The sequence below is a fragment of the Chlorocebus sabaeus genome, chromosome 2 (assembly GCF_047675955.1).
Source record: "Chlorocebus sabaeus isolate Y175 chromosome 2, mChlSab1.0.hap1, whole genome shotgun sequence".
Lineage (NCBI taxonomy): Eukaryota > Metazoa > Chordata > Mammalia > Primates > Cercopithecidae > Chlorocebus > Chlorocebus sabaeus.
Genome location: NC_132905.1, coordinates 66,277,011 through 66,290,092, shown reverse-complemented (window position 1 = coordinate 66,290,092; position 13,082 = coordinate 66,277,011). Strand labels below are relative to the sequence as shown.

At 42.8% G+C, this 13,082-nt stretch overlaps 1 protein-coding gene across 5 annotated transcripts in view; it reads right to left on the bottom strand.

Annotated features, from left to right (window-relative positions):
• The window catches only part of PHF20 (PHD finger protein 20), a 188,225-nt gene that overhangs the window by 54,494 nt on the left and 120,649 nt on the right, over positions 1 to 13,082 (bottom strand). For 4 of the 5 annotated variants that reach the window (XM_037995037.2, XM_037995040.2, XM_037995039.2 and 1 more), the window contains one exon: positions 4,439 to 4,717. The exons of the other annotated variant lie outside the window; for it this stretch is intronic. In XM_037995037.2, the coding sequence (XP_037850965.2) occupies positions 4,439 to 4,717 (279 nt within the window). The remainder of the gene's footprint in view (positions 1 to 4,438; positions 4,718 to 13,082) is intronic. 5 annotated transcript variants of the gene reach the window in all.

Sequence of the window (13,082 nt, the reverse complement as noted above, 5' to 3'; positions counted from 1 at the left end):
GGTTGGGCAACGCAGTGAGATTCTGTCTCCAAAAAAAAAAAAAAAAAAATCAGAGCATTCAGCATAAAGGGGATACTTTTTTACAGTTACTATCAACACGCAGCACAAATCCTATAATATTCTGTTTTTCACTTAGGCAGAATGTCAAGTTCACACTGCCTGTAAACTAAAACATAGGTTGCCTGGTATCAGAGTCTCACTCTGAACCGTCTCCCCAACTAAACTCCCCACACTGTCTGAAATTCCACCCTAGAGATAAGGGCTTTCTCAGAAGCCTGAGGTGAAACCAGGATACTATTAAGTTGGTTCTATTCTTTCAAATTTTTGGTTATCAGATTAGTCAAGTATCCAGTAAAACCCTGATAAACTGGGGCAAGGTTTTGATGGGAGAAAGGTAAGGGGTGCTGCCTGGAAGAGGGGTGCCTTCTGGAGAGCTGGGGCAGAATGAGGCAGCCACACTACAGAATCTTCAGCATACACTGCTATGTTCACTCTCACTGATAGCCAGCTACGTGATAAAGGCTGCACATGTCTACTGAGCCCCATCCACATATGATAATACCGAGGCTCTTGCTGGTTAGTGGCACAGTCAGGGCTGGTGGCTAGGCTTTAAATTTTCCATCTAGATCACAGCAAGATGGATGGTCTAGTTCCTTCGGTCTGGTAACTGCTAAACGTATCAGCAATGAGGCATGGGAGATACATTTGGGTAATCGCCATGTTGTCTAGGAGGCTGTGTCCACCTGACATGTGGGCGGGGGTACATTCCTTCCTGGCTGCACAAACCCTGCCCTCACTGAGAGGGTACAAAAATGATCAGGCTGTGCCCTCACTGAGAGGGTACAGAAATGATCAGACAGTGGGTGAGTGGTCTGTGCGGCACATTCTACCACCAAATTGATCAATTTTACAAAGAAACACTTTAAACAAATTAAAACATAAAGATTTAAAAAACCTTTTGGCAACAAGTTAAAGCACAGGGATTTAAAAGACTCTCGTTTCCCTTAAAGCATTTTATAATTGTCCACCCCTACTAGTTTAGTGAGTATACAGCAGGCCTTATTTTTATTTATTTATTTATTTATTTTTTTGAGACGGAGTCTCACTCTGTCACCGAGGCTGGAGTGCAGTGGCCGGATCTCAGCTCACTGCAAGCTCTGCCTCCCGGGTTCACGCCATTCTCCTGCCTCAGCCTCCCGAGTAGCTGGGACTGCAGGTGCCCGCCACCTCGCCCAGCTAGTTTTTTTTTTGTATTTTTTAGTAGAGACAGGGTTTCACCGTGTTAGCCAGGATGGTCTCGATTTCCTGACCTCGTGATCCACCCGTCTCGGCCTCCCAAAGTGCTGGGATTACAGGCTTGAGCCACCGCGCTCGGCCAAGCAGGCCTTATTTTTTAAAACTGGTAAACAAAAATCTCCAGTTCACCAAGAAATTTCCAAATCCCATTGAAAAGGATCCTTCAGTATTAAGGAGATTAAAATCCCAGGTCAGTATAATGCATGCGATCCAAGAGTGGGACATGAAAGTAGAAAATCAATTACTCAAAAAAAAAAAAAAAAAAGAAAGACAAAATAAAAGAAAATCAATTACTCAGGCTTCTTAATTATACAAAAATGGCAATGTCTTGTCTATTGGTTTCGTAGCTCATCAGTAGTTAACTGAGTTCAGAACTCAGATCTCTGACTACCTGGGTAAATGCTTTCACTGAGATAAAGAGAGACTATATATTCAGAGTCTACTATAGGCCAGACACTTTACAAAGCATTTCCCCTTGGGTCATTTACTGTAACAAAGTTATGAGGTAGGTAGTACTATTATCTCTATTTCACAGATGGGAAAATTGAAGTTTAGCAAGTTCTCTGCCCAAGGTCCTGGAGCAAGCAAGCTGACACATATTACTCAACATAAACCAAGTCATGCAAGTACAGTTAACCAAGAATCCCAAAGCCAGGTGGTGGATCAGCATCTAGCCAGGAATACCTGCCCCACACCGAGGTACATTATGCTGGGCAAACTCCCTCCTCAGACAATTACCATGAACAGGGAGAGGGAGAGGCACTATGTCCTAGCATAGACAGCACACATCATGATGGTCAGGCAAGCAGGACTTCCCTGGGTCCCTCAGTGGCCTCTTGCCTGTCAAGCCTTAGTCTTTGAAACAATCTGACTCTGGTAGCTTTGTGCTGTCTGGAGTAGGCTGCACCGTACTTCCAGTGTTGAACCCTCATCCTGCCCAGATGTCACTCCATTAAGATATCCAGTGCCTGCTATTTCTACTGGCTCCTGACACCTCAATGATCTCCATTTACTCAACATAATCTCCAGCCTTCAGTGCTGGTTGTTTCCACATGCTGCAGAGCCCATGGGATACTACAGTGACTCAAGATGACTCAACATAATTCCTCCCCAACAGCACTCAGAATCCAGCTAGAGAGCTCACACAAATGCACCCACCTCAGCCACATATGGCTGGATGAGAAGGATGAAATTATGGAAAGCAAGGAGAAGAAGGAAATCCACTTCCCCATACCAGGCCTTGAAATAGGCTCATGAAAAAGATTAGCTTATAAACTAATTACAAGAACTCAGGTTTACACTCAGAAAGAGAGAGTGAGGTCTGAAGACCTGAAGAGAGTCCGACAGTGACTGAGGGAACAGATGGGATTCACAACCCTTGTGCCCAGCTCCAAAACTTATGCTTTCAGAAGCATCATCCTGTCCTTACACATTATTTAGCAAGAGAGTGATATAATCAGGTTTGTACTTTCAAAGATCGATCTGACGGCAAAATGATGGATAACCACAGTGAATAAAGAATGATGGGGGGAAACTGATTAAGAAATGACCACAACAACCAGGGCAAGAGGGGAAACCTGGATTAGTGCCATGGGACTGAAAAGGAGAAGATTAATTTGGAGGTAAGTCAGATAAAAGGAAACAAACAGATAAAAGGAAACACCATGCCCACCTAAGTATGCTTTTTATTGAAGCATAAAACATACACAGAAAAGTACACACAAATAAACACATAAATCAATACTTTTTCATAAATGAACACACCCGTATAGTCACCATGCAGATCAGGAAACAGAACATTTCCGGAGCCCTAGAAGTCTCCCTCCTGCCCAGTTTCCAGTCCTATCTACCTCCTCCCAAAGGTAACGACTGTTCTGACCTCAAATACCATAAATTAGTTCTTACTCATTTTTGAACTTTATATAAGCAGAACCATATAATCTGTATCAATTTATGCTAGCTTATTTGGTTGTTGTTTTGAGATGGAGTCTCATTCAGTCGCCCAGGCTGGAGTGCAGTGGCACAATGTCGGTTCACTGCAACCTCTGCCTCCCGGCTTCAAGCAATTCTGCTGCCTCAACCTCCAGAGTAGCTAGGATTACAGGCGTGTACCACCAAGCCCAGCTAATTTTTTTGTATTTTTAGTAGAGACAGGGTTTCACCATGTTAGTATGGCTGGTCTCAAACTCCTGACCTCAGGTGATCCCCCGCCTTGGCCTCTCAAAGTACTGGAATTATAGGCATGAGACACTGTGCTTGGCCTCGTATTATATTTCTAATGGATAATACAGCACATTCAAAGTCTTGACAGCATAAATGAAGGCTGACCCCTCGGAGGGTCAGAGTTCACCTTAGTCTGCATGGCTCTGCCCATCCTGAAACCTGATTGTACACTCTACTGGGAACACTGTCAGATGTCCTAGGAGTTCCATACACCATTTAATACCTACATGTTTTAATAGAAAACCTTTAAGCCAAGAAGTAGGTAGCGATATTACAATAGCAAGTAAAAAGCTGGGAAGATTATAGAATTTATTGGAAATCCATTAATTCTTCTGAAATTCCCCTGGAAACATGTAATTTTTCAATTTCTGTAAGCTTTAGAAGACATTTCCTAAAAGGTTCTCTGTAATAAGTTATAAAATGAGATTTTATGGTAACCTCTACTACTACTATTATGGTTTCTATGCAAAATAAACAGTGCTATTATAAATATCTTCAGTTGCACTTAAGATGAAACAGGATTCACATTTGGACCCGGCAGTAGAATCACATATCACCTTCTGGTTATCGTGCTCTTTTGTACTGCAGGCAAGGAAAACACACAGGTTTGGGAGAGTGGCACGATGGCACCCATGCTGCTCTGAGCACGAGTTCTCCTGCTAGCTTCTGAATGAGGTCCCTTTGCTTGACTGTCCCCACTTATACTGGAAGCAGCAAGGCCTTCAGAGGCTAAGCGACTGTGGCCTGTAGGAAGGCCACAGCTCCATGGTGCAGCCCGGAGGATCACTTAGTATGTTCAATCCTGTGGGATTCAACTGGAACAGACAAACCTAATGCCTGCATTGTGTGTCTGAAAACACACGCACTGTGGCCAAGCAACCGAGCCATCCATGACACAATGAAGAATGAAGATACTTACTTGGGGAACTGGCAGAGACCCGTTTCCTGGTCAGGGTCTCCTGGCTGGGCTTGTCTGAAGCTGAAGGGCCCCTGGTTTGGACATGCCTCTTTCCCGGGCTCTCCTCTGGCTCCAGTGACTTCTCCATTCCATGGAAATACTTCATGTGATAGTGCAACAGTTTCGCTTTGCGGAAAAATTTTAAACAGTCCACAACCTTGCATCTAAACTTATGGTCTAGGTCGACAGCTGGTGCATTAGATGACACAAAATCATCTGTTTTCTTAAAAGTATTTGTTACTGAAAAAAATAAAAACAAAAGCAAAGGTTCCTTGTATTTATCCCAGTTATTACAAAACATATACTAACACATGACAACTGAAGGTGAAAGACTAGCGTGCATATGTAGCCTGAGACATCAGACTGCCATTACCTCCTCAAACTACTGTTTAGAGAGAATGAAAACAACTTCAGGTCAAATAAGACTCAACTGTGATTCATCTTTAGGAAGAAGAAATCAACATGTTTATTTTCAACAGTCGTACAAGTTTTCAGGGTTTCACATACTTTAAGGAAAAATCCTTAAAAAACAAAATAAAACAAAACAAAACAAAATATCAAGGATCTCAGGCCAGGCAGAACGGCTCACACTTGTAATCCTAGCACTTTGGGAGGCCAAGGCAGGTGGATCACTCAAGATCAGGAGTTCATGACCAGCCTGACCAACATGGTGAAACCCCATCTTTATTAAAAATACAAAAAAATGGGCTGGGCATGGTGGCTCACACCTGTAATCCCAGCACTTTGGGAGGCCAAGGGAGGTGGATCACCTGAGGTCAGGAGTTCGAGACCATCCTGGCCAATATGGTGAAACCCCCGTCTCTACTAAAAATACAAAAATTAGCCAGGCATGGTGGCAGGTGCCTGTAATCCCAGCCACTTGGGAGGCTGAGGCAGGAGAATTGTTTGAATCTGGGAGGCGGAGGCTGCAGTGAGTCAAGATCATGCCATTGCACTCCAGCCTGGGAGACAAGAGCAAGACTTTGACTCATACAAAAAACAAACAAACAAAAAAATTAGCCAGGCATCGTGGAGCACACCTGTAATTCTAGCTATTCGGGAGGCTGAGGCATGATAATCACTTGAACCCAAAGGCAGAAGTTGCAGTGAGCTGAGATCATGCCACCCTGGGCAACAGAGCCAGACTCTGTCTCAAATAATAATAATAATAATAATAATAATAATAATAATAATAAAATAAAATAAAATAAAATAAAATAAAAATTTTAAAAATCAAGGATCTCAAGCTGGTACTTACGAGTTGGACCAGACTTACATTCACTACCATCCTGGTACCCATCCTTGTGGACGGAAATAGGGAATATTCCTCAGTATCTCTCTGTGAAACCTAAGAGATTTTACACCAGTTTTTGTGCAAGGGAAATGTAACAGTTACAAAGGTTTTAGTACTGAGTCTTTGAGATTTCAACACGTACTTTGTTTTATGACATACTTTGTCTGATCAAAAGGATCCAGAATTGGCCAGGTGCAGTGGTTCACACCTGTAATCCCAGCACTTTGGGAGGCCGAGGTGGGTGGATCACCTGAGGTCACGAGTTCGAGACCAGCCTGGACAACATGGTGAAACCCCATCTCTACTAAAAATACAAAAATTAGCTAGGCATGGTGGCACATGCCTGTAATCCCAGCTACTTGGGAGGCTGAGGCAGAAGAATTGCTTGAACCTGGGAGGCAGAGGTTGCAGTGAGCCAAGATCACACCACTGCACTACAGCTTGGGTGACAGAGCAAGACTCTGTCTCAAAAAAAAAAAAAAAGAAAGGCCGGGTGTGGTGGCTCATGCCTGTAATCCCAGCACTTTGGGAGGCCAAGGCGGGTGGATCACAAGGTCAGGAGATCAAGACCATCCTGGCTAACACGGTGAAACACCGTCTCTACTAAAAATACAAAAAAAATTAGCTGGGCATGGTGGTAGGCGCCTATAGTCCCAGCTACCCGGGAGGCTGAGGCAGGAGAATGGCTTGAACCCGGGAGGCAGAGTTTGCAGTGAGCCGAAATCGTACCACTGCACTCGAGCCTGGGCGACAGAGCAAGACTCTGCCTCAAAAAAAAAAAAAAAGGATCCAGAATAGGAGAAATAAGTTCTAGTATTCTACAGCACTATAGGGTGACTATAGTTAATAATAATTTATTATATATCTTCAAATAGCTAGAAAAGCAGATTTTGAATGTTCTGAACACAAAGAAATAAATGTTCAAGGTAATTATCCTGATTTAATCATTATACATTGTATACATGTAAGGAAATATCACTGTACCACATGAATATGTAAAATTATTACATGTCAATTAAAAATAACAATAAATGAGGCCAAGGCAAGAGGATGACTTGAGGCCAGGATCTTCAAGATCAGTGTAGGCAACTCAGCAAGACCCCATCTCTACAAAAAAAAAATTTTTTTTAATTAGCCAGGCATGATGCATGTGCCTATAGTCCCAGCTACCCAGGAGGCTCAGGTGGGAGGATCCCTTGAGCCCAGTAGGTTCAGGCTGCAGTGAGCCATGACTGCACCACTGCACTTCAGCCTAGGCAACAAAGCAAGACCCTGTGTCAAAAATGAATAAATAAAATAACAATAATAATAATAAATGCAAAACAAACAACAATAAAAAGGACCCAGAGACTACAAGAAAAACCAGCTAACTAAATGGAGGTAGAAGTCATAAGGAGGACTCATAGGACTCAATGATTAATTTCAAAGCGACAATAAAAGCATGACCCTAAAAAACAAATAAACAGAAGGCAATAGTCGGTCAGGCACCAATGACAAAGACTAAACCCATCACAAGGACTTTTTTTTTTTTTCTTGAGACGGAATCTCGCTCTTGTCTCCCAGGCTGGAGTGCAATGGTGAGATCTCAGCTCACTGCAACCTCCACCTCCCCAGTTCAAGTGATTCTCCAGCCTCAGCCTCCCAAGTAGCTGGGATTACAGTCGCCCACCACCATGTCCATCTTTTTTTGTTTTGTTTTGTTCGTTGCTTTAGTAGAGACTGGTCCAGGCTGGTCTCGAACGCCTGACTTCAAGTGATCCACCTGCCTTGGCCTCCCAGAGTGCTGGAATTACAGGTGTGAGTCACCACCCGTGGGCCACAAGAACCTCTTGTGTGTTAGAAATGCAGTTTCTTGAGGACTCCCTTTAGAATGTCTTCCCACCAACGAAAACAATCACCTTAAGTCACTCCTGTGCTACAGATTTGGTCACCCAAGAATATATCAAACGGACCTTTTTTAAAAATTAGGAATTCAATGTGCAATGAATGGACCTTTCTCGAGTTAATCAAATTTTTCTTAAACACAGTCACACAATTTCCACTGGAAGCAGGTAGCCTGTTAAACCTTTGGTAAGTATTATGATTATTTTTTCAAGTGTCATCCCATAATCAGAAGTAATTTTAAATTTCTTAAATTTGATCTAAATTATACTCTACATTTCAAAATTAGGTTTGGTGGTCTGAAGGATGCTATTATAGAGCCAATTTAAACCAACAAAAACCTATACAGATACATCCCAAAGCAGAATACCTTAAAATCACTTTCTACCTATAACAAGAGATATAAAAGACGCCAGATCAGTTAGTTGCAGGTAAGAGAAGAAAAAGTTGGCCAGGCACAGTGGCTCACGCCTATAATCCCAGAACGTTGGGAGACCAAGGCAGGTGGATCATATGAGGTCAGGAGTTCCAGACCAGCCTGGCTAACATGGTGAAACCCCATTTCTACTAAAAATACAAAAAATTAGCTGGGCGTGGTGGTGTGTGTCTATAATCCCAGCAACTGGGGAGGCTGAGGCAGGAGAATCGCTTGAACCCGGAGGCAAAGGTTGCAGTAGCTGAGATCATGCCATTGCATTCTGGCTTGGGCAACAAGAGCGAAACTCTGTCTCAAAAAAATAAAATAAAAAGGAGAAGCAAAAGTGACACAATGTGAAATAGAATACACACTTCTCAGACAAATAATTGGACAGGAAAAGTATGTCAGTGGAGAAGCTCAAAACACAAACCTTTAATACATCCAATTCTTTCCTAAAACAAAAAATAGTTTGTTCGGAATATCCTTCTCTTGATCTATATTAGGTTAAATCACATAAACTTGCCATTTTGCATGTCACAAAAGACTAAGGCTGGAACCCTGTGCAGCGGCTCACAACTGTAATTCCAGCACTTTGGGAGGCTGAGACAGGCAGATCACTTGTGGTCAGGAGTTCAAGACCAGCCTGGCCAACATGGTAAAACTCCGTCTCTACTAAAATGATAAAAATTAGCCAGGCACGGTGGCACATGCCTGTAGTCCCAGCTACTTGGGAGGCTGAGGTGGAAGAATTGCTTGAACCCAGGAGGCAGAGGTTGCAGTGGGTCAAGATCACGCCACTGTACCCCAGCCTGGGCAACAGAGTGACACTTTGTCTCAAAAAAAAAAAAAAAAGAAAGAAAGAAAAATTATCTGGGCATGGTGGTGCAACCCTGTAGACCCAGCTACTCAGGAGATCGAGGCAGGAAACTCACTTGAACCCGGAGGTGGAGACTGCAGTGAGCCGAGATCGTACCATTGCACTCCAGCCTGGGTGACAAGAGCGAGACTCCGTCTCAAAAACAAAAACAAAAACTTTACACTCGTGTGTACACACAATGGTCATCTACATAAAGCAAACAGCACAGGGGCTAAGTGTGGGTTCTGCAGCTGAACAGCCTATTTCAAACTCAAGTTCTTCCACCTACACCCCTAGACTCAATTTCCTCATGTGCAGGATGGAGACGATAATGGTAACAACTTCGCTGAGTTGTGAGAATTAAATAATACATGCAAAGAGCCTAGAAAGGTGTACGGCACATAATAAGTGCTCAATTAATACTGTCTACTACAACTATTCAATGTCATTTTAAATTTCAGGAATTAACCTAATCATAAGCAGAAGAGGGGAAGTGCCCACCACCCACAGCCTCACTGCATGCTCCTGCCAGAGTCAGTATGGTATAATACAAAAAGCACAACGTTAAATCCCAGATCTACCTTTCATTAGCAGCATAAATTAGCTATGCAAGCTAGTCTAATTATCCAGATTCTTAAGGGAAGAATACAACCTATTTCAAAGAGTTGGAGAAAAGGTTATGGATAATGTATGTACTTGGCACAAAGTAGGTGATCAACACATGGAAGCCATTATCATTTCAAATATAAAATATATCATAAGCAGGCTTATGTTATTTCTGGAACATGGCTGGAGACAGTTATTATAATTATCAACCAAGTGTGAAACATTTCTTCAACCAGTCTTCATATGCCCTGGCTGGAACACATATCACCCTGTAAGCATTTCATCTTGTCTACGTCCTCCTGAAAAGTGTGAAATTCAAAACCAACTATAAGGTTCCTAGTATGACTATTCACATATCAGTGGGATTATTATCTCCACCTTTTGGGACATCTTCTACTATGACACCTAAAGATTTTCATTTTTAATACTCACTTTCTATAATGCAGGATAGTACCAAGCTTGTTCCACCAAAATACTGAACATTGTTTTATCTTTTTAAAACGTAAATAACAGTACATGTTGGTGGGGCACGGTGGCTCAGGCCTGTAATCCCAGCATTTTGGGAGGCCAAGGCAGGCAGATCACCTGAGGTCAGGAGTTCAAGACCAGCCTGGCCAACATGGTGAAACCCCATCTCTACTAAAAATACAAAAAATTAGCCGGGCGTGGTGGCAGGTGCCTGTAATCCCAGCTACTCGGGGGACTGAGGCAGGAGAATCGCTTGAACCTGCTAGGCGGAGGTTGCAATGAGCTGCGATGACACCATTGCACTGCAGCCTGGGCAACAAGAGCCAAACTCTGTCAGAAAACAAAAGGAAAAAAGAAAAAGACATGACTGGCCAGGAATGGTGGCTCACGCCTGTAATCCCTGCACTTTGGGAGACCAAGGTGGGTAAATCAATTGAGGTCAGGAGTTCAAGACAAACCTGGCCAATATGGCAAAACCCCATCTCTACTAAAAATACAAAAATTAGCTAGGTGTGGTGGTGCATGCCTGTAATCCCAGCTACCTGGGAGGCTGAGGCAGGAGAATTGCTTGAACTCAGGAGGCGGAGGTTGCAGTGAGGCGAGATCACACCATTGATCTCCAGCTTGGGTGACAAGAGCGAAACTCCATCTTAAAAAAAAAAAAAAAAAGACATGGCCAAACTACATTGAAAGATATGACTGGACTAATAATCTGCCAATCCAGTAAACCCTTCAAAGGAAGCAAGTTCAGTTTACAGGATAAAAACTCCTCCCCCAGCAAAAGCAAAATCCTTGATTCCTCACAGCTAAGCAAAAGTTAGTACAGCTGAAACTCCAAAGGAGCGCAAGCTTAGCACTCGGGTGGACCAGCTGCATCTGACAGGCAGTATTAGGATCAGAGAGGCTCAGGTGAGCAGGGATGCTCCTCAAGAGGGAAGACACTGCCAGGTGGCACCATCACAAAGACCCTGGCCAAACCAAAGGCTCTTTTCAATTTGGCAACACTAAGACAAAATAGTTGCTGCTTTTTCTCTGATGGAATAAACATCAAAAGAAGATTTGAGCATTACAAATCTTTAAACATGGAAGCTCAGGAAGTAAGATTTCCCAGTGAAATCAGTGAAGTATAACTCACTGTGATACAAGCAAGCTCTTCTGATTATAAGCCAGTTGATAATCTACCCTGCACTGCTGGAAAAAACAATCAACACAAGCATCAGAGTGAGAAAAGCTGCAAATAGGGTATGAATCAGTTATGTATTATAGCCTGTGACAAAATCTGATAAATTACACAATTTGCTGTAATTTCAGAACCACAAATCAAAAAGTAGATTCTTCCAGAAATAGAGCTCTAAAGAAAAAAAGTAGATAAAAATATTATATATGAATAAAATGTTTATGCTAACTTTTTAATGATAAGAAAATGTTTAGGATATGTTAAAGTATAATACAACAAAAAAGGCCAGATGTGGTGGCTCATGCCTGTAATCCCAACGCTTCGGGAGGCTGAGGCAGGTGGATCACCTGAGGTCAGGAGTTCGAGACCAGCCTGACCAACACGGTGAAACCCCGTCTCTACTAAAAATACAAAATTGGCTGGGCCTGGTGGCTCACGCCTATAATCCCAGCACTTTGGGAGGCTGAGGTGGGCGGATCATTTGAGATCGGGAATTCGAGACCAGCCTGGCCAACATGGTGAAACCCCGTCTCTACTAAAAATATTTTTTAAAAAAATCAGCTGGGCATGGTGGTGCATGCCTGTAGTCCCAGCTACCTGGGAGGCCGAGGCAGGAGAATCGCTTGAACCCGGTAGGCGGAGGTTGCAGTGAGCTGAGATTGCACCATTGCACTCCAGCCTGGGCAACAAAGTGACAAACTCTGTCTCAAACAGTAAATAAATAAATAAATAATATTAAAAAATAGAACAATAAAAAAGACACATAAACACCAAGACTTAAGCAATCATCCCTTTCTCATGAAGGTTTTGCAAAGTGGACTATTTTACTTTTGAACCCAAATTTTTAGAGATATGAAAAATTATATTTTCCAGATTTCACAACCTTATCCTAAGTTTTGCACACTACAGCCAAAAGGAGCCCTCTGTATGCACAATAAAGGCTGCCAGTTCAGCCAGTCTAGACCATGTGGTTCCCTCTATTTGGCATGTTGTTCCCACTTGCAAACCAAGTCTTGCTCATCCTTCAAATACCACTTCCTTGCACCATGCCTTTACCCCGGTCTCTCCGCAGAAAAGATTCTGTCCTGCCTTGAAGATTTCCTGTAAGTACTTTATGGATCCTGTAGTCCTTCCCTTTCTATTTGTATAACAGTTGGTTTTGTTCATTCCTTTTTCTAAAAGATTGAAATACCCAATGTGCTGCTTTTTTTTTTTTTTTTTTTTTTTTGACATGGAGTCTCTCTCTGTCGCCCAGGCTGGAGTGCAGTGGCATGATCTCAGCTCACTGCAACCTCTGCCTCCTGGGTTCAAGCGATTCTTCTGCCTCAGCCTCCCAAGTAGCTGGGATTACAGGTGTCCGCCATTACACCCGGCTCATTTTTGTATTTTTAGTACAGACCAGGTTTCGTCATTTAGGACAGGCTGGTCTCAAATTCCTGACTGCAGGTGATCCACCCACCTTGGCCTCCCAAAGTGCTGGGATTACAAGCATGAGCCACTGTACCCGGCCTACAATGTGTTGCATTCTTTATTTCTCTTACTTATGTTAGTGTACTGTCACATCAAACATGGGAGCTAGCCTCTCCAAGCCTGTTTCCTCATTGTTAAATGGGAATAAGAATACTTATTTCACAAGTCTCCTATATGTTTCCATGAGGTAGTTAAAGACAAAACCCAGTTTTGTTTTGCTGTTGTTTGTTTGTTTTGTTTTTGAGACAGAGTCTCACTCTGTCAACCAGGCTGAAATGCAGTGGAGCAATCTTGGGTCACTGCAACCTCCACCTCCAGGGTTCAAGCAATACTCCAACCTCAGCCTCCCGAGTAGCTACGATTAGAGGCATGTACCACCATGCCCAGCTAATTATTTTTTATTTTTATTTTTATTTTTTATTTTTTTTTGAGATG